At 47.0% G+C, this 19068-nt stretch overlaps 1 protein-coding gene across 1 annotated transcript; it reads right to left on the bottom strand.

The window, feature by feature from the left end:
- Positions 1–91: 91 nt before the first annotated feature.
- Positions 92–4326, bottom strand: LOC119292181. The gene is made up of 2 exons (XM_037571016.1): positions 4099–4326; positions 92–2860 (listed from the first exon to the last, which is right to left on the bottom strand). Exon 2 carries the CDS (start codon positions 2795–2797, stop codon positions 500–502), a length of 2298 nt encoding a protein of 765 aa, XP_037426913.1. The 5' UTR covers positions 2798–2860; positions 4099–4326; the 3' UTR covers positions 92–499.
- Positions 4327–19068: the final 14742 nt, after the last annotated feature.

Raw genomic sequence — 19068 nt, forward strand, 5'->3', positions numbered from 1 at the left:
GCAAAAATAATAATTAAGCAACGCAAACACGCACTGAATCAAACTGATACATTCTCACTTTTTTTTTGAGAAAGGGGCCACACTACCCAATTTCCAGTGAAGCAAATGGAGTTTGAGACTTAACATGACCTTGATCCATACACCTCCAGTGCACAAGCCGCACCGTTAGATGATTTTTTTAATCCAAGACACTAAATTAAAATCTTAGTCAATGAAACCAAGCATACAAGCTGACAACAGGAACTAGCAACAATAATTGTGGATATTGCTGAAATTAAAAAACAGAAAACACATAAGCAATCTCCAGCTTTGATCCCTCAAGCACGTCGAAGATCTTCACCCATCACAAATTCTTCTGATCCCACGCACCCAGCTATGCCCACGCCTGAGCACCTCGTGTGCCACATGTCATAGCTTCTTAGACACCAGCTGAAGCATATTTCGAACCCAACTTATCTACGTACATTTTCACATGAAGCGGCAGTGCAGATTTTCCCACCTAGGACTGCATATTCTGATCGTAAACGTCTCCTTGGGTTAGCGCTGTATCAATGTCTTGGTCGCCGTGCTGGACCTCCCCTAGGATGCCGGCATGGGTTAGCAACGCCCAGAGATGTGTCATGAGCTCCCCGCCAGAGCTCAGAAATATCTTGTGCTGAGAAGCCCTTGTAGATGCAGCCAGGTGGATAACAAATCCTGCCCAGAACTCTGACAAGAACCTCCACAGATCTTCCGGCTTGTCACCGCCGAACGCTTCTGCCAGCTTCTTGCCAAGATCTGCCCCCTTCTTCAATATGGTGTCGTCTAGATTTTCCTCTTTTTTCCCATCCTGGTTTTCCTCGTCCTGTTTCCCCCCGTCCACTTTTTTCTTATACAATTCTATCTCCTCTGATGCATATTTCTTGAGCCGTCCAAGCATTTGGGTGGACTGATAACAAGGAGCGCATGAGTCAAATTTTCCGTTGAAAAGGCGACTTTTTTCTTCACGCACCTTTATCAGCACCGACCTGGCCATTAGGCTGTTCCCAGGCACTAGAGGAGGAACCAGTGTGAGCACATACGCGCAGTACTGCGACAATGTCCTAGCAATCATGTACTGAGACCACAGAAGATCTGAATCACCTTCCGAAGGTTTGCGCCGGCCAAAGTCTTGCCCACTCCAATACATACTGGCTGAGACCTCTCTGTTTTCAGCGAGATCAATCTCGCAGTAGCATGTAGCAATATGCCAAACCAGCAGAATGTGCACAGAATCCTTCACGCCATCTACTGCTTCCATGACTGCGTGAAAACCACCAGATGCCTTGACTTTTTTGAATGCCCGCTTAAGGTAGTGGTCTAATCGTGTGGATTCACCCAAGCAGTCTCTGAGACAGTTGATCACAGTACACTTCACTTCCGGGGACAGATGTACAAAGTACCTGGACCTTCTTTGTGGAAAGACAAGCATGGTGGGGAAGACAAAACGGGAGGGGAAGAGAAGGTTGCTCTGGCCGACCTTTCCGTGCCATCTTGGCAACACAGACAGCATACAGAGCTTCCGCACAAGAGCCTTTGTCACCGAGCTTCGCAGCCACCATGGCTTCTGCACGTATTGGCACAACAAAATTATCTTGGTCCAGTCTGAGAACACGTAAGTTGTGATCTCCCATGTCTCTTTTACAAAAAGGAAACACAGGAGAAACCATGTAAAAGTTACTCCACCATGAACATTGCCGAGCTCGTCTCTTGTACCAACCTTGGAAAAGCTATAGATAGCAACCGCCATGCCTCCAATCCCCCCTATCAGAATGGTGGATAGCAGGAGCCGGATGAATGGAAAACCTTTTGCAAATACTATGGCATGCCTGCTGTTGAAGAAGTCATTGAGGAAAGACACCTCAGCCTCGCTGACACGGAATGCCCTCTCCGAGTTGCAGGACTGACCAAGGATCCCCTCGAGTACCAGCTGTCTCGTCCTTTTCAGCTTGGCCTCATGGATGCCGAAGTTGAAGAAGCGCCTGCGAAGGAGCTTGTAGAGTGCAAAGGAGAGGCAGAGATCCTTGAGCACCTCCTCAAGGTCGTCCTCCTCCCAGATCTTCTCAAGCGTTAGGATATCCTTGTCCCCATCTCTCAACGCCAGCAAGAGGCTCCTGATATTCCCAGTTTCTCCGCCAGTTTCTTGATTCTTCATCTTCCGTTTCTTGGCTTCCCCACGCACCAAGTATCGGTATCCCTTCATTGTGCTAGGGTCAAGACTCTCACCATCACCCCCAGCACTGGCTTTGTGCTCATGACGCATGTACTCCGTCAATAACCTCAAATTCTCTCTGTGGCTATCGTTGGCGAACTCCGAGGAGACAAAACCATGGATGATGCGTAAAGAGTTGACTGACCAAAGCAGCCAACCAGTTACCTTGAGAATCTTTGGCGCCTTAGAGCGAAGGATGTTGGCAGCCCAGAAGGAGGACATCAGGTCTACCAATGGGGTTTGCTTCAGGGCGATGCCGGACGGGCGGCCTATCTTCACGCTGTAACGGAGGGTGACCAATAGCACAGCCCACACCTTGTAGTAGTAGTCCTTATTGGAGGGGCGTTGCATGATCCCAAGGCTGTACAAGATCATTGCTTGGGTTACTGCGTCCATAACGATCAGGGTCATTCTCATGGCATTGCCTGTTGTCCGATGCCGCAACGCATCCAGCACAAATCGGATCACCATGATCGTGGTAGTGAGTGCGACGACGAATTGAATAACGATGGGGTTGAGGATTTTGCCTTCCTGGTGTATGACGCTTACAATAACTCTGAACGTCATTGCAAGGATAAGCAGCTGGATGCAGTGGCGGAGCCAGGAAAGTTTCTTAGTATGTGCTGCCACCTACGAAAAGAAAAGAATGACATTAGACTCATAATACGAAATTGACCAACAGAATGGTATGCAGCAGTTGAGAAACATCAGAATGCAGCTTGTCCAAAAATGTGAAGTTCTAATTCCCAGAAACTTGACAAACTCTTGACATCACAAAGATATATACAAGGAAGTCATCAAACTGAACTGGAGCATATAATCCACTTGACGGATTTTCGAAAGAAATTGATTTCCCGGACCCCCGAACTGCTGAATCTGAAGTCAAGAACCAGGTAAATTAAGCATCGTTCTATATACTTTCAGAGGGAAGATTGCGTCTGCACGAGATCATGGCTGCAATCAGAAGATCTTTGGAGCATTGGCGACAGACTGGAGCCACTTGTATTGAGACCACATTTAGGGACCCACCATGGGAGGAGTTATTTATCCAAAACCACCCACACTTAAGCCTAGGGTAACAACTTGGTACCATATATGAGGCAGGGCACAAAGAACCACCAAATTTATGCCTAACGACTAACGCGGAGCACTGATTGTCTAATTTACTCGCGAAAACAGCAAAACCGATAGGTCGGGCCCACCGGACAGGCTGACATGGCAAAGACCAAGCACAAAAAAACATTAAACAGCTGAGGTGGCAAATGAGACACGGACCCCCCATGTCAGTGATTACATGATTGTCTTCTTCCTATCTGTCTTTCTATGGGGCATTACTTCGAGCAGCTTGTGGGCGGCCGGACTCTAGAGACTAGAGGCACCGTGATTCCTCGAAGGACGATGCTGCTACCATCAGCGTGGACGCCCGAGCCATCTGCGCCCGTGCGAGCCGAGAGCTCCATGACCACCACGGCCATGGCAGCCGAGCCCCTGCTCGAGCTAGCCCCTGGCCGCAGCGGCCTGTTGCCTGTAGGCCTGGCCGTCGCGAGCACGCACGCATCTAGACGCGCCCGGCACCACCCGTGGGAGACTAGCCTAGTTTTCCAGCCACCTAAGGCTCTTTATTTTCAGTTCTTTTTACATCTTTGATCTCCGGATCAGCATCATGTCTTTTCCCGTTGCATTCTGCTAATCATCAATGCAAGCCAGCAGTTTGCTGGATCTTACAAAAAACATCCTTCTATATAAACTAGTGAAAACTGGAAAACAATAATCATCAACATGTTGTGTGCTGCACTAGGACTAGGAGTGAAACAATCTCCGGGAAAGAAAAGGACTATATGAGTAAAACGAAGACAACCAGTATATACCTCTCCTTTGCTTGCTCCCCTGGACGAGAAGTGCTTAGCCGAAGCGAGCGGTTGAGGCAACCACCACTGGCCGACTGCCGAGTGCCCGCCGGCACGAAGACGCGGGGAAGACCTGGGGAAGGGGAGCAGAAACAATGGGAGGCTGGGGACGGGTGTGATGTCCTGGATCTACTGACGGGGGAGCGGGCAAGACCTGGGGAAGGGGAGCAGAGGAAGGAGACTGGCGAATCAGAGTTCATTCAACGGATGTGCCAGTTGGGACGCCTTGTTTGAATATATGTAAGTTATTTAGTAGAGTAGCCGTTTGGACAGTCGATGGACAGAGGAACTCGTTGTCTACTACTCCCTCCGTCCGCCAAAGAGTGGACGTCTGGGTTTTCTAAGACAAAATAAGGATTTTGCAAAAAAGCCCTCCCACCACTCAATTAAGGCGCCACACCTTTGCTACTGTTTCGATTCCTGCAGCAGTAAATGAGAAGGGAGAAGTAAAACAGAACTTTACCAACAGAATTTTGCTCCCGCCACAGTACTTCCCGCCAGCAACAACTAGTACTAAAAATTAGAGGTGCCAGGTTACAGAAATTAGAGGCACCAGATTACAGAAATTAGAGGCGCCAAGTTTACAATTTCAATAGATGAAGCGTCTGTGCCCAGCTATAAAGCCAGCACAGTTGCACCAAGTAAAACAACACACACACAGACCTTGCTTGAATATGAGGCTGCCTTGCTTGAAGAACCCCAGGTTGGTTTTGAGCCTCACTTGCATGAAGAAGTACTCCAGGCCGGCAATCAATTCGCTGGAGAAGATGAACATGAGCCTCCCTTGCATGAAGAAGTACCACTGGCTGGACATCACTTCGATCTGAACATGAACCATGGTACATCTTGACCATATGCACATGTTCAATTCTTCTGCATACTGTAGCTAATCTTGATGGTGTCTTCATGTAGAACATGAGGCCGACATTGCCCATGGAGAAGAGGAACATGAGGCCAATGTTGCCCATGGAGAAGAGGACCTGCATGAATCAGATGAATCAGGTTAGTAAAACAATTTAGTTAGCACATTTGAATGTTTAATTACGATCTTATTCAACTACTCACATAACCTCACCTTGTAGACGATGAACTTGGAGACCACGGTGGTTTTTTCCAGAGCATGGAAGAGGAAGTGCAAGCAATGTAGATAGGTGGAGGCAATGACTACAAGACCCCTCACATGTACAAGGATGGCCTAGAGCGTACAGGAAATCTACCTGATGTTTTAGGGTGTGATTGCGAACTCTATGAGAGCGCCATGCAGATCATAGCCGACTAGAAGTTGTAATAGTTCTTGCTTCAATAGTCAAAGTAATTTTCATGCCAAATCTGTTCAATAGTCAAAGTAATTTTCATGCCAAATCTGTTCATGCCAAATCTGTACAGAAAGTATAGTCACCACTTCAGAGACCATGACTCATTCATCAAGAAAACACCTTATTTATGCAACAGATCATCATAGTCATGTCTGTCATTTAATCACTACAGATTGTTCATACTTGAAATTTTAAGGATACACAGCCATACTTAGATCTCCCTCTACATCACCACTAGGACTTGCATTAAGTTGAACGCCAGTAACTAAAAGCCAAGATTTGCATCAAGCCAAGCTTACAGAGCTAGTACTACTTGCTGGTCTTCTCGGCGACATGCCCAGCACGTGCAGCCGCGGTATCCTGGTCAGCACCAGGACGCACTCCTGCTGCCGTGCCATCTTGCCCAGCACCTGCCGCCGCGCCGTCCTGGTTAGCCACAACACCGGCTTCACCATCACCCACTGCATCCTCATCCGGGTCGACAATCTTGGCTCCGACACCGAACCGACGCCGCCGACTGACGTACGAGGGCGAGGGCGACCACGGTCGGAACCTGCCTGGACGCGCACGGACGGGGCCCCTAGAACCAGATCCGCTGCGGTCGCGTGCTGCGCCGCCGGCCGTCGCGACGGCCTTGACTAGCTTGCCATCGCCGGATTTCGCTCCTCCGCCTGCCATGGCTCCAGTGCGATGGACGCCACCTCGCCGGCTGTTTATATGGACGGGATGCCATCGATTTGGGGTGAGAGGGGGAGGCCCTGGATTGGAGGTTGGACCGACGGCGATCTGGGATTGGATCGGAGGAGAGGATCGTTGGGGGAGAGGAAGAGGATTGGGGAGTTTGCGTGCGGTGATTTAGTTGCGCTGGAGTGACGCTCGAGGCGTGGACCAGGGGGGCGAATGCAAAAGTACCCAGCGCAACGCAGACGTATACTTATTCTGGGAAAAACGCTGGCCTCTAAACGTCCACTCTTTGGCGGACGGAGGGAGTACCTCTCTCTTAGTTTACAGGGCGTGCGCATGCCCCTAGGTCGTCAATTTGACCAACCTAATACAAGTCATATATTACAAAAAATATACCAATATAAACTTCAGATGTTCTATTTTCAAACCGTATAATTTTTGTGTTATATAGTTTATATTAAGGTGATAAAATTGGCAACCTAGGTATACATATAGGACTTGTAAACTGAAACGGAGGTAGTATTTGGACAGCAAGCCAATCATCTTATGGCGGCCGAATTTGCTGTTTTGATCCTTTTACTAAACTTACATACGATCTGACCCTGGTTCAAAGAAGTTTCAGGAGCCGACCCCCTTTTCTATTGCCGTAGTCTTTGGCGGTAAAGTTAGGCAGTCTACCACCAAAGTTAGTGACAATAAACTTAATTGCGTCATCACGACTCGTTCAACATGAAAAATACCTTGCTGCCAAGGATTTTGGCGGTAAGTTGTGTAACCCTGTCGTCACTGTTCTTTGCAGTATGCCTATGAGTATATATATGCCGGGCTGGGCACTCTGGGCAGCACCATATGCACGCATGCATGCATTGTATTCCCTCTGTAAACTAATATAAGAGCGTTTAAATTACTAAAATAGTGATTTAAATGTTTTTATATTAATTTACGGAGGGAGTATTTAAGTTTATTTATTGTTTGATTAGGCCATTCGATATATCCTAGCTCACCCTACCGAACACGTGCAGCAGCAACTTTTCATAGTAGCCCGCCCGCTGCATACTACTAGTACTTCTAGTGCTAGCGCTCCTAGCCTGGACATGCATGTAGTCTAGTATGTATATCAATTGTTTAAGTGGGTGCGTGTCCAAAGGAAAAGGACAAAGGCATGGAGGTGTGGTCTAGATTAGGATATGGTATGGTCTGTCTATTCCTCAAACAAATAAGGTCAAGTATGGCGTCAGAGACAAAGAGCAGTGCTCGCATGCATATTGTAATAATAAATAATCCTGCCGCCAAGGAGCATGACTGTAGGGTTAGACAGCCTATCGTCGAATGCTCTGGCGGTAGGATATTTTACACGTCTAACGGTCGTGACCATACTATTAAGTCCCACCGCCAAAGACTATGGCGGTAGGTTGTGTTACCCTACCGGCAAGAACTACGGTGATAGAAAAAAGGGTCAATTTTTTTTGAACCGGGGTTAAATCATGCTTAAGTTTAGATAAAGGGTCAAAATAGCAAATTCAGCCTCTTTTGGTGCCAGTTACTTCCAATGTGCATGGTAGGCCTACCACCATTGGTACCACGTCATCCTCGAGAACCTGGTTGACATGCTAGATTATTAATTTCCATACAAAGGATTAATTTATTAACTCAAAATGAAACATCAAGGGGAGCTATGCCATGGTGGAGTAAACCACAACAAAAAACTCCGAAGCGATCAACAAGCTACATTAACGATCATATTCGCGCCAACTATTTCTTGACATCACAAGTATAGGGCTCTAATAGAAGCACCTTCAGAAAGGGAATAACATCGCCAGATCCAACCGCCAAAGGCCAGATCATAGGTTTCCACTCGGAAAAACAAGTCCCAGAAAATCCTAACAATACCTCCAACAAGGTAATGACACCTTCTTGAAGAACTCTATACTTGTGATCATGGGTTTCCACTCGGAAAAACAAGTCCCAGAAAATCTGAACAGTACCTCCAACAAGGTAATGACACCTTGTTGAAGAACTCTATACTTGTGAAACAAACTGTGCATAATGGAACAGTTTCCATTAAGCCCAATTACAAAACCGGCCCCTATTTTCAAAGCGCTGAGGGAGTTAGACAAGGGGCCCTTTCCTATTGGGAAACATAGTAAAAAACAAAAAAACTCGCTCTATGATCAACCAAGAACACTATGAAGATGCAATAAACGGTTTGGATTAGATCGTTGCCGACTCTGAGTTGCAGCGGAAAGATGAGTCGGCGTAGATCGTACTTGAAGTCCCTCGAACCGTAGATGAACGATCCCTCGAATGGCTCACGAACAGTCCCTTGAACGGAAGACTGAAAGCATGACCTCTCCACATATTGCGAGCGTACGTTCTTCACGATCTGACAATGCTTCCTTGTCCCACTAGTAGAAAACGGCCCATTTGTCCCGGTTCCAGAGGCCCATTTGTCCCGGTTCTGGAACTGGGACTAAAGGGTCGGGACTAAAGCCCAACACCTTTAGTCCTGGTTGGCTTAAAAACCGGGACAGATGGTGCTCCACGTGGCTGCTGGGGGCGCCTAGGCAGGAGGGTCTTTAGTCCCGGTTGGTAACACCAACCGGGACCAAAAGACATCCACGCGTCAGCAGCTCAAGAGCTGGGTTTTTTTTGTTTTTTAAGGGAGGTTAGGGGGTTTTGTTTCACTAGTAGAAAAAGGTTCAAATGTGAAGCACATTAGTGCCGGTTTGGTTTTGAGCCGGCACTAATGTGTGCATTAGTGCCGGTTCCAATGGCTAGCCGGACGCTCTCATTAGTACCGGTTCGTGGCGAACCTTTAGCACCGGTTTGTGCCACGAACCGGTACTAAAGTGAGTGGTGATAGGATGTTGTCAGTCCGGGGGCCCTCCAACACCTTTAGTACCGGGTCGTATCACGAACTGGTACTAAAGGTCATCCTACATACACCCTTCGTCCACCCGAGCTTGTTCGGTTCTTCCCCTTTCCCCTCTCCTCTCTGTTCTTCCCCTCTTCCTCTCAAGCTCATCACATATTTTTCCCAAAATTTGTCAAGATTTGAAGGCCCCCATCCATTGCTAGATTATGTAGTGATTGATTGATTGATTATGTAGCAACTTTGTCCTTTCATCTCTCATTGCTAGATTAGCTCTTGCAATGCTTTATATAGTGATTGATTTGTGAGTTTAGTAATTTGGGAGGAATTATATATATGTGCTAGTATTTGATTTATATGCAATTTGAGGTCAAAAATAACACTTAGTTTGCATATGTAGGTGTGGTTTACTTAGTGCCTTCTAAATCTCCGTCGTAACCACCGTCGATCGCCCGCACCGTCCCGTCGCCGGCACCACCTTATGGTGAGCCTCTTATTCATGAATGTTTTATATAAAAAATTGATGTTTGTGTGATTTGGATATATAGTTACTCGTATAATTATCTTACCCGTACGTTGTTTGTTATACATAGTGCCATGGTTTTGATATCTGTCCCCGTCAGCCCTCGTCCGGGTTATGATTCGGATGTGGTATATTCTCTTTTAGAACTATTTGTTGCATTTCGTGTTTTTGACAAATTATGCCCATCAAGCTGACATAGATATTTGTATGTAGGAGGTATGTGAACCGGAAATTGCAACCGACCCTATTGTCGAGAGGTTAAATTTAGTTGAAAGAGAAAACGAGGATTTGAAAGAAAAATTGAAAAGAATTGAGGGGGAGAAGATGGAATTGGAGTTGCATGTTGCCAATGTCGTCGATGATCACAAGATTAAGATGGAGAAAATGCGCTTGAAGATTAGAAAGATTAGAAAATATGCCATTCATAGTGAGACTCGGTATCATTATGCTGTTGGGTCAATTGTTACCTTAGTTGCGATCTTGATCGCATTTGTTGTTGCATTTAAATTCTTTAGATAGAGAGTTATTTGTTTGTTGCATGTAAGTGTTGTATGAACTTTATGTATGAACTTTATGTATGAACTTGTATTAATTTGGTCTTTTTGGTGTTGTGTAATGAAGATGAGCCGACAATGGATGTACGATGACCGATGCTCTCCCGAGTTCATTAATGGCATGCAAACTTTTCTGCTTGCGGCTGAGGCAAACAAGCGGGCGGATGGTTTTATGCCTTGTCCATGTGTTGGCTGTAAGAATGATAACAATTACTCTAAGTCAAGAACCATTCACGTCCACCTGTTTGAGTCCAGTTTCATGCCCCACTATAATGTTTGGACCAAGCACGGAGAAAGAGGGGTTATGATGGAAGACAATGAAGAAGAAGAGGACGACGACAGCTATCCTGGCCATGATGGGTTCCCTGAATACAATGATACAATAATGGGGGAAGAAGCTGAAGAAGAGGCATCAGATGAGCCCGCTGATGATCTAGGTCGGGCCATTGCCGATGCAAAGAGAAATCGCGCAAGTGATTTGAAGAAGAAGAAGTTGCAGCGCATGTTAGAGGATTACAAGAAATTGTTGTACCCGAATTACGAAGCTGACAAGAAAAAGTTGGGCACCACACTGGAATTGCTGCAATGGAAGGCAGAGAATGGTGTATCTGACAAGGGATTTGGATAGTTGCTGGTAATGATAAAGAATATGCTTCCAAAGGACAACGAATTGCCCGAGAGTACGTACGAAGCAAAGAAGGTTGTCTTCCCTCTAGGGTTAGAGGTGCAGAAGATACATGCATGCCCTAATGACTGCACCCTCTACCGCGGTGAGTACGAGGATTTGAACGCTTGCCCAGTATGCGGTGCATTGCGCTATAAGATCAGGCGTGATGACCCTGGTGATGTCGAGGGCGAGCGCCCCAGGAAGAAGATTCCTGCCAAGGTGATGTGGTATGCTCTTATAATACCACGGTTGAAACGTTTGTTCCAAAACAAAGAGCATGCCAAGGCGATGCGATGGCACAGAGAAGACCGTAAGAAAGACGGAAAGTTGAGACTACCCGCTGACGGGTCGCAATGGAGAAAAATCGAGAGAAAGTACGGGAAGGAGTTTGCAGATGACGCAAGGAACGTATGGTTTGGTCTAAGCGCAGATGGCATTAATCCTTTTGGGGAGCAGAGCAGCAACCATAGCACCTGGCATGTGACTCTATGTTTGTATAACATTCCTCCTTGGTTGTGCATGAAGCGGAAGTTCATTATGATGCCAGTGCTCATCCAAGGCCCTAAGCAACCCGGCAACGACATTGATGTGTACCTAAGGCCATTAGTTGAAGAAATCTTACAGCTGTGGAATGGAATAGGTGTACGTGCGTGGGATGAGCACATGGGGGAAGAATTTGACCTAAAGGCCTTGCTGTTCGTGACCATCAATGATTGGCCTGCTCTCAGTAACCTTTCAGGACAGACAAACAAGGGATACCGCGCATGCACGCACTGTTTGGATGATACCGACAGTATATATTTGGACAATTGTAGGAAGAATGTGTACCAAGCATTTCAAAGGTGAGGCGGATCACCAGACGAAGCCTCGCCACCGTACTGGTGCTGATGTACATGATATGGTCAAGGATTTGAAGGTAATCTTTGGAAAGGGTCCTGGCGGACAACCTGTTCCGAATGACGCTGACGGACGCACACCCATGTGGAAGAAGAAATCTATATTTTGGGACCTGCCTATTGGAAAGACCTGGAGGTCCGCTCTGCAATCAACGTGATGCACGTGACGAAGAATCTTTGCGTGACCCTGCTTGGCTTCTTGGGCGTGTATGGGAAGACAAAAGATACACCTGAGGCACGGAGACCAGAAAAGTATGCATGGAAAAGACGGCATACATCAGGGTCATGCCAGCTACGCTCTTACCAAAGAAGAGAAGGAAATCTTCTTTGAATGCCTGCTCAGTATTAAGGTACTGTCTGGCTTCTCGTCGAATATAAAGGGAATAATAAACATGGCAGAGAAAAAGTTCCAGAATCTGAAGTCTCATGACTGCCACATGATTATGACGCAACTGCTTCGAGTTGCATTGAGGGGGCTTCTACCGGATAACGTTCGATTAGCCATTGTGAAGCTATGTGCATTCCTCAATGCAATCTCTCAGAAGGTAATCGATCCAGAAATCATACCAAGGTTAGAGAATGATTTGGTGCAATGTCTTGTTAGTTTCGAGTTGGTGTTCCCACCATCCTTCTTCAACATCATGACACACGTCCTAGTTCACCTATGCGAAGAGATTAACATTTTGGGTCCTGTATTTCTACACAATATGTTCCCCTTTGAGAGGTTCATGGGAGTCTTAAAGAAATATCTTCATAACCGTGCTAGGCCAGAAGGAAGCATCTCCAAGGGCCATGAAAATGAGGAGGTCATTGAGTTTTGTATTGACTTTATTCCTGACCTTAAGCCGATTGGTGTTCCTGAATCGCGGCATAAGGGCAGACTGGATGGAAAAGGCATGCTAGGAGGGAATCAAAAAATATGTATGGACGGACATTCTCTCACTAAAGCAAACTACACAGTTCTACAGAATTCCGTCTTGGTGGCTCCGTATATGGACGAACACAAGAATTTTCTACCTCCAAACATCCGGAGCGGTCTGATGACTGGATTACACGTGAACAAACCAGGAGTTTCGCCGTCTGGTTGCAGACACGTACCATGCATGACGCCTCTATTGAAGATGACCTGTACTCGCTGTCCCAGTTACCATCTTCGAATATAATGACTTTCAAAGGGTACGAGATAAATGGTAATACATTTTACACGATCGCCCAAGATAAGAAGAGCACCAACCAAAACAGTGGTGTCCGCTTTGATGCAACAACCAAGACGGGAAAGGAAACATATTATGGTTACATAGAGGAGATATGGGAACTTGACTATGGACGTGGTTTGAAGGTCCCTTTGTTTCGGTGCAAATGGGTCAATATGACACGAGGCGGGGTAACGGAAGACCCGCAGTATGGAATGACAACAGTGGATCCCAAAAATCTTGCATATGCAGACGAACCATTCGTCCTAGCTAATGATGTGGCACATGTTTTCTATGTGAAGGATATGTCTACCAAGCCGAGAAAAAGAAAAGATAAGGAAGCGAATGCATCATACGATGCGCCAAAGCGCCACATAGTTCTTTCTGGGAAGAGAAACATCGTGGGAGTGGATGACAAGATAGACACGTCAGAAGATTATGAAAAGTTTGATGAAATTGCTCCATTCACAGGGAATATTGACCCGAGCATCCAGTTAAATGATGAAAATTTTCCATGGCTACGGCGCAAAGGGATACACGCGAAAAAAAGTTTCGCACCCAAAGATCTGGGATGTGATCGGCTTCACTATCATCACTTTCTTCTGTGTTTCACACCCTTGAGGGAATCTCTGTAATAGTTAGGGTAGTTATGTGTTTTGGCATTTGAAACGCGAAGAAATTTTATGTGCAAACAAATTCTTTCATGCATTTACTGATTTTTTCAACTAAATGACCCTGAAATTGAAAAGCATTTCAAATGAACTCAAAAAAGGTTGAAAGTTGGCATGGTATCATAATTTCACCCACATAACATGTGCAAAAAAGTAGAGAGGGTTACCGCAAAAACTAGATGCACTTCGTGTACAAAATGGACAATCTCTTTCGAAGTATCAGGGTTTCGGACGAAAACTCATCCGTTACAAAGGCATTTCATTTTTTAAATAACCTAAGCATTACCAAATTGAATATAATGATAAAAACACACTAATATTAAACATAAGAAAAAAGAATCACTGAAAAATCTATTTTCAAAGTTAAGTTATTCACAAGCTAGTGATTCACACAAATTTCAAATAATTCAAAATGTAAACTATTCAAATTTGTAAACTACCGGCACTAATAGAAAGTTTGTAATTTTTTGTACCTAAAGCAAAAATATTCACAAAGAAACTCTAAATACAGCAAAAAAACAACTCAAAAATAAATAAAGCAAAAAAATAAGAAAATAAAAAAGCCCGCCTACTGCGCCACAGCGGCCTGCATACGACTAGAAACCCAACCTGTTGTTGGGCCAGGATGCAGGCCCGCAAAGGCCCAGTAGGCCCACAGGGCAGCAGAGAACATTTAGGCCCAGTAGGCCTGCTTTGGAGAGAAGCTCGAGAGAGCTAGTGCAATGGGGCTTATAAACCAGTGCGGACGCCCCTCGGCTAGCGAGGTGGGACTAAACATGACGCACCGCACCTGCGCCAGCGCATCCCCTTTAGTACCGGTGGTGGCTCAAACCGGTACTAAGGGGGAGGGTCTTTAGTACGGTAGGAGCCACCACCCGGTACTAAAGGGTGTGCGCTTCCCGCCGCTTGGCCTGGCCAAAACAGGCCTTTACTACCGGTTGGTGGCTTCAACCGGTACTAAAGGTTGTTCTATATAAGAAAACACTTAAAATATCAGTTTCTCATCTCTCACTCTGCTTCTTTATCCTCTGCCGCGCCGCCGCCGCCCCTCGCCACCGCCCCTCGTCGCCGCCCCCGTCGCCGTCCATCGCCGTCCCCGTCGCCGTCCCTGTCGTCCCCGTCGCCGTGCCTCGCCCCGTCCTCCCGTCGTCCCCGCCCGGCCCGTCCCTGTCCCCGTCGTCGTCGCCGCCCCGTCCCCATCCGCATCGTCACCGCCCGTCTCCGTCCCCGTCGCCGGTGAGCTCCTGCCCCGGCTGCCATGTGACACACACACATTGTTATAGAAATGTTAGCAATTTTTCTGGTTTTAGTTAAAGAAATATTAGAAATGCTAGTTATATATATAGAAATGTTAGAAATTTTAGAGTTAGTTTTAGCTAGATGAATTAGATTAATGTCAAATTGTTAGAATTTGCATATATAATTTTAGTTATCACAATCCAATCATTTAAAAAATGTTACTTTTTGCGGGCATATAGTATTTGTTTTCGACGATGCCCGGCCCGCATCCTCGCCGTCGACCCGTTCGCCACGACGTGCGGCTGACCCATGTCCGGGACTGGGCTCCGCTGGGCTGGCACTGGGAGGTGCTACTTGGAGGGGCACGCCGCTTGGTGAGGAACCCGGCCTCGGGTCCCGTCGTCGACCCTTATCTCCTTTGGTGGCGTTCGCGTGGGCCACATTCGGTGCAGAGGGAGCCTGCCCCGCCGGAGATGGTGCGTCGTCGTGTCAAGGAGGAGGACAAGCACGCCCATCGCTACATGGCTGCTATGGACGTCAGGTTCTCCAATACCTGGCAGGTTCTTTGGGCAGATGACCGGAGATATGATCCTGTGATGGTTCCTTGTCTTTGGGTGTCCACCGCCCGCGCCCCAGGAACCGCGAGTGGCCTAGATTCTTCTGTAGTATTCGATCTTTATTAGCTACCTAGCCAGTGATGTATTCAAGATTATATATTATTCGAGACGATGTATTCGATATTATATATTATTCGATACGATGCATATTATGTACTATATGATTCAGTTTTTCCTTATTGATTGCATCCATGCATTGTAATTTGAATACTAAATTGTTTTATATTTCTTCTGGATTAGTGTTAAATAAAAGCTATGGCGGACAATACCGGCAGAGAGGGAGAAGAGGCCATGTTCGAGATCATACGCAGCCCTACCAGGCCAGATGATCTGAATGAAGCAGATGACGGCTCCCAATATCTGAACAATACCGGGGAGGGTGATGATAAGATATTCGATCCGGATGACCGAGATGATGAAGTCATGAACTATGATTATGATTATGATTATGATGACACAGACAATGTTGATCTTGAAATAACAAAGACTACCGGCGAGGTATATTTATATAAGCAGGCATCTAGTGATCATCTCATGTTTTTTTGATTTGAAGATATATTAACGAATCGATCTTTCTTCTTTCAGCCCTTCGGATCGAGCAAATCTGCTTCTACAGACAGCAGGACAAAGCGAGGCCCGGGCAAAAAGTTGAAGGAGGGTGTAAAGTACAACATCGATTCCATCAAAGCGGGTGGCGAACCCCTCACGCCTAAGAACATTGCGAACAAGTTCGTTCGTCAGTGCGGAGTTCTTGTGAAGGACCAACTCCCGATCTCCATTCAAGAATGGAAAGAGCCAAAAACTAAATGTCCAGATGTTACTTGGGTCGACGACAGAGCAAAAGCCAATCATTGGGAATCTCTAATGGAACATTTCACCCTACCAGATTATTTCACTGATGCAGATGTGCAGAAAGTCAAGGACGCTGCTCCTAAGAAGATGGCAATTGTATTCAACACCCACAAGAAAACTGTATGGGCCAACTACCTCGCTGCAAACAGGAAGACTCCTGAATTCACAGGAACACTGGAGAAGCAAAGAGAACACTGGCCCGCTTTCGTGGAATTCAAGGAATCAGAATTATCTAAGGAACGGTCGAGAAAAAACAAGGCCAATGCCGCAAAAAAGACGCAGTTCCATAGGCTGGGGCCAGGTGGCTACGCGGTGCCAATGCCTAAGTGGGATCACTGTTCAAGATATCTTCCGATATGCCGATAAATCGGCCGATTTATCGCTTACCGCCGTCAGACCGATAAGATAAATGAACCGATATGGCGATAAATCGGCCGTATGCCGATAAACTGGCCGATTTACCCCTTATCATGGGTCGACCGATAAGTTCCCGATAAGCGATATCCCCAACATTGAGTGGGATAAGTCCGAGCAAGATATGGAGGATGCAGGGGTCACTCCGGTTACTAGGAGCTGGCCCCCCAGGTGCAGAACTTGGTTCTATGCGCATGGGGGGGAGTTGGACCCGAAGACAGACGAGGTTTCGAAGAAGGCAAGTCTAAAAGGACCCGAACAAAAGTTACTTGACGCAATAGAAGATGCTCGAAAGGGCGTGTTCACGCCCAACAGAGAGAACGACGAGCTTACGCGCGCCCTGGGAAATCCTGAACACCCGGGAAGAACACGAGGCAAGAGCGTTATTCCCTGGTATGAGGGCTTTTCAGAATGGAACGACGACTACAGGACCCGTGCAAGAAAGAATAGGGAGGAGGAGAAGAAGAGGAAGCTGGAGGAGGAGCAGAGGAAGCAGGACGCAGAACGCCTTCAAGGCCCAGAAGCAAGGCACGCGAACTTGGCACTCAAATTCCAGCAGTAGCAGCAGATCAACTCACTTAGCCAGGAAAGAGGGTCTCAGCAGCGGCAGCAGCAAGCGGATGATCACCCAGCATTGGATAGCACCGTCCCATCCATGCCGAGAAGCAGCGTTGGTTCCGCCCCGGGCAACGCACTGCTGGATACATACCCTGTGGATGACATCATAGAGAACACTAACTGTGAGCTACACTTCAAAATGAAGAACATATCCATGAAGGTGGCGGACGCTGTTGCTTTTACAATTACCCCCGAAGAAACCTTCCATTGCGCCCCGATTCCAGCGGGCTATGCTCGTGTCTTGGTTGATGAGGTGGTGGACCAATATTCGGGGCTAGAGCTTGACATTCCTGGAGGTGACGACGAGCACACACTGGGAGAGGCCATACATCGTATCATCCTATGGAGAAAGGATTGCATCATCTTTCGAAGGCCACCGACACCGCGTCAGCCGACTCCTCCTCGAAGTCCACCACCGAGTCAGGGGACTCCCACTCCTCCAAGTCCACGAACACGTGATCCGACTCCTCCTCGAAGTCCGCCACCGTGTCTGCAGACTCCCGCTCCTCCAAGTCCACGAACGCTTGAGCCGACTCCTCCTCGAAGTCCGCCACCGTGTCAGCAGACTCCCGCTCCTCCAAGTCCACCAATGCGTGAGCAGACTCCTGCTCCAACTCAGCCACGTCAGCCATCTCCGCCGCCTCAGCAATCACAGAAGAGACACGCCGCAGCTATGGTGCGTAGTGGTACGAGTCGAGGTAGTACAGGAGGTACAGGCGGAGGCAAGCGATATAAATATGGTCCAATCAGCCTCGCTCCTCTTCCTCAGAGGCCTTATGACATGACCGAGGAGCAAAACAAAGCCATAGTGAAGGCCCAAGTGGACGCCCATTTTGAACCGAAACCGACACTGCCGCCAAGGGAGAAAGTGCCTGAGGAAAAGATTGACCACTTCATTCGTATGGCTAGACCACCAGCTCCCAAACCTGTTGACTCTGACTATGAGCGCCAACTCAGGAAGGCATCGAGCACGACTATAGAGGGAAGCGAGCTCGAGCTCGAGCCAACAAGCAGCTACCAAAAAATGCAGGAAAACCGTTCCCCAGCTGGGAGAACAGGCGGCACAATCGACCCCCCGCTTGTTGTGCCAACAACACATGAGAGTACGCGTGCCATATATTATTGTGGGCAAACCGTTCCGCAGCTGAACAATCTGGTAATAACCAAGGAGCATATAAGCCAGGCTAAAATGCTCGGTATCAGTGTTGGACAACTCCTCGACATCGAGCCCATGTCTCCTCTTAGAGAGGAGGAAATAAAACGACAATATGTCCGCGACCAACCTTTGGTCAAGCCCGAGGAGGTCAAGAACCTCCCAATGAGAATGTATGAATTGCATCAGTGGTACATGAACATTACCAAGATTTCCAATCGAGAGTCCCTCATGGTGAATGTCAAGGAGCATTACTACCATGAGAAAGCTCTGTCCGTTGAGTATTCAGAACTGTTTCAGTTATACAATCAAGATGCACTCGACAAATCTCTCATCAGTTGCTATTGTCTGTAAGTGATTTCTTTCTATAATTTATGTCTCAAGCTAGCTGTAGTGATCATTTTGATCAATCATTACCTGTAATTATCCCCACTATATTCTTTTATGTGGTATTATGCAGGATGAAGAAGTATGAAATGAAAAAATCTGGACGCTGTGGCATTGGGTTCATTGACCCTGTCGGTGTCAAAACCGGCGGATCTCGGGTAGGGAGTCCCGAACTGTGCTTCTAAGGCGGATGGTAATAGGAGGCAGGGAACACGATGTTTTACCCAGGTTCGGCCCTCTTGATGGAGGTAAAACCCTACGTCCTGCTTGATTTA

This window comes from Triticum dicoccoides, chromosome 1A (genome assembly GCF_002162155.2).
Source record: "Triticum dicoccoides isolate Atlit2015 ecotype Zavitan chromosome 1A, WEW_v2.0, whole genome shotgun sequence".
Classification (NCBI taxonomy): Eukaryota; Viridiplantae; Streptophyta; class Magnoliopsida; order Poales; family Poaceae; genus Triticum; species Triticum dicoccoides.

Excerpts from the sequence above, each read along its gene's own strand:
- LOC119292181 (XM_037571016.1), bottom strand. The coding sequence starts at position 2,797 with ATGACGTTCAGAGTTATTGTAAGCGTCATACACCAGGAAGGCAAAATC.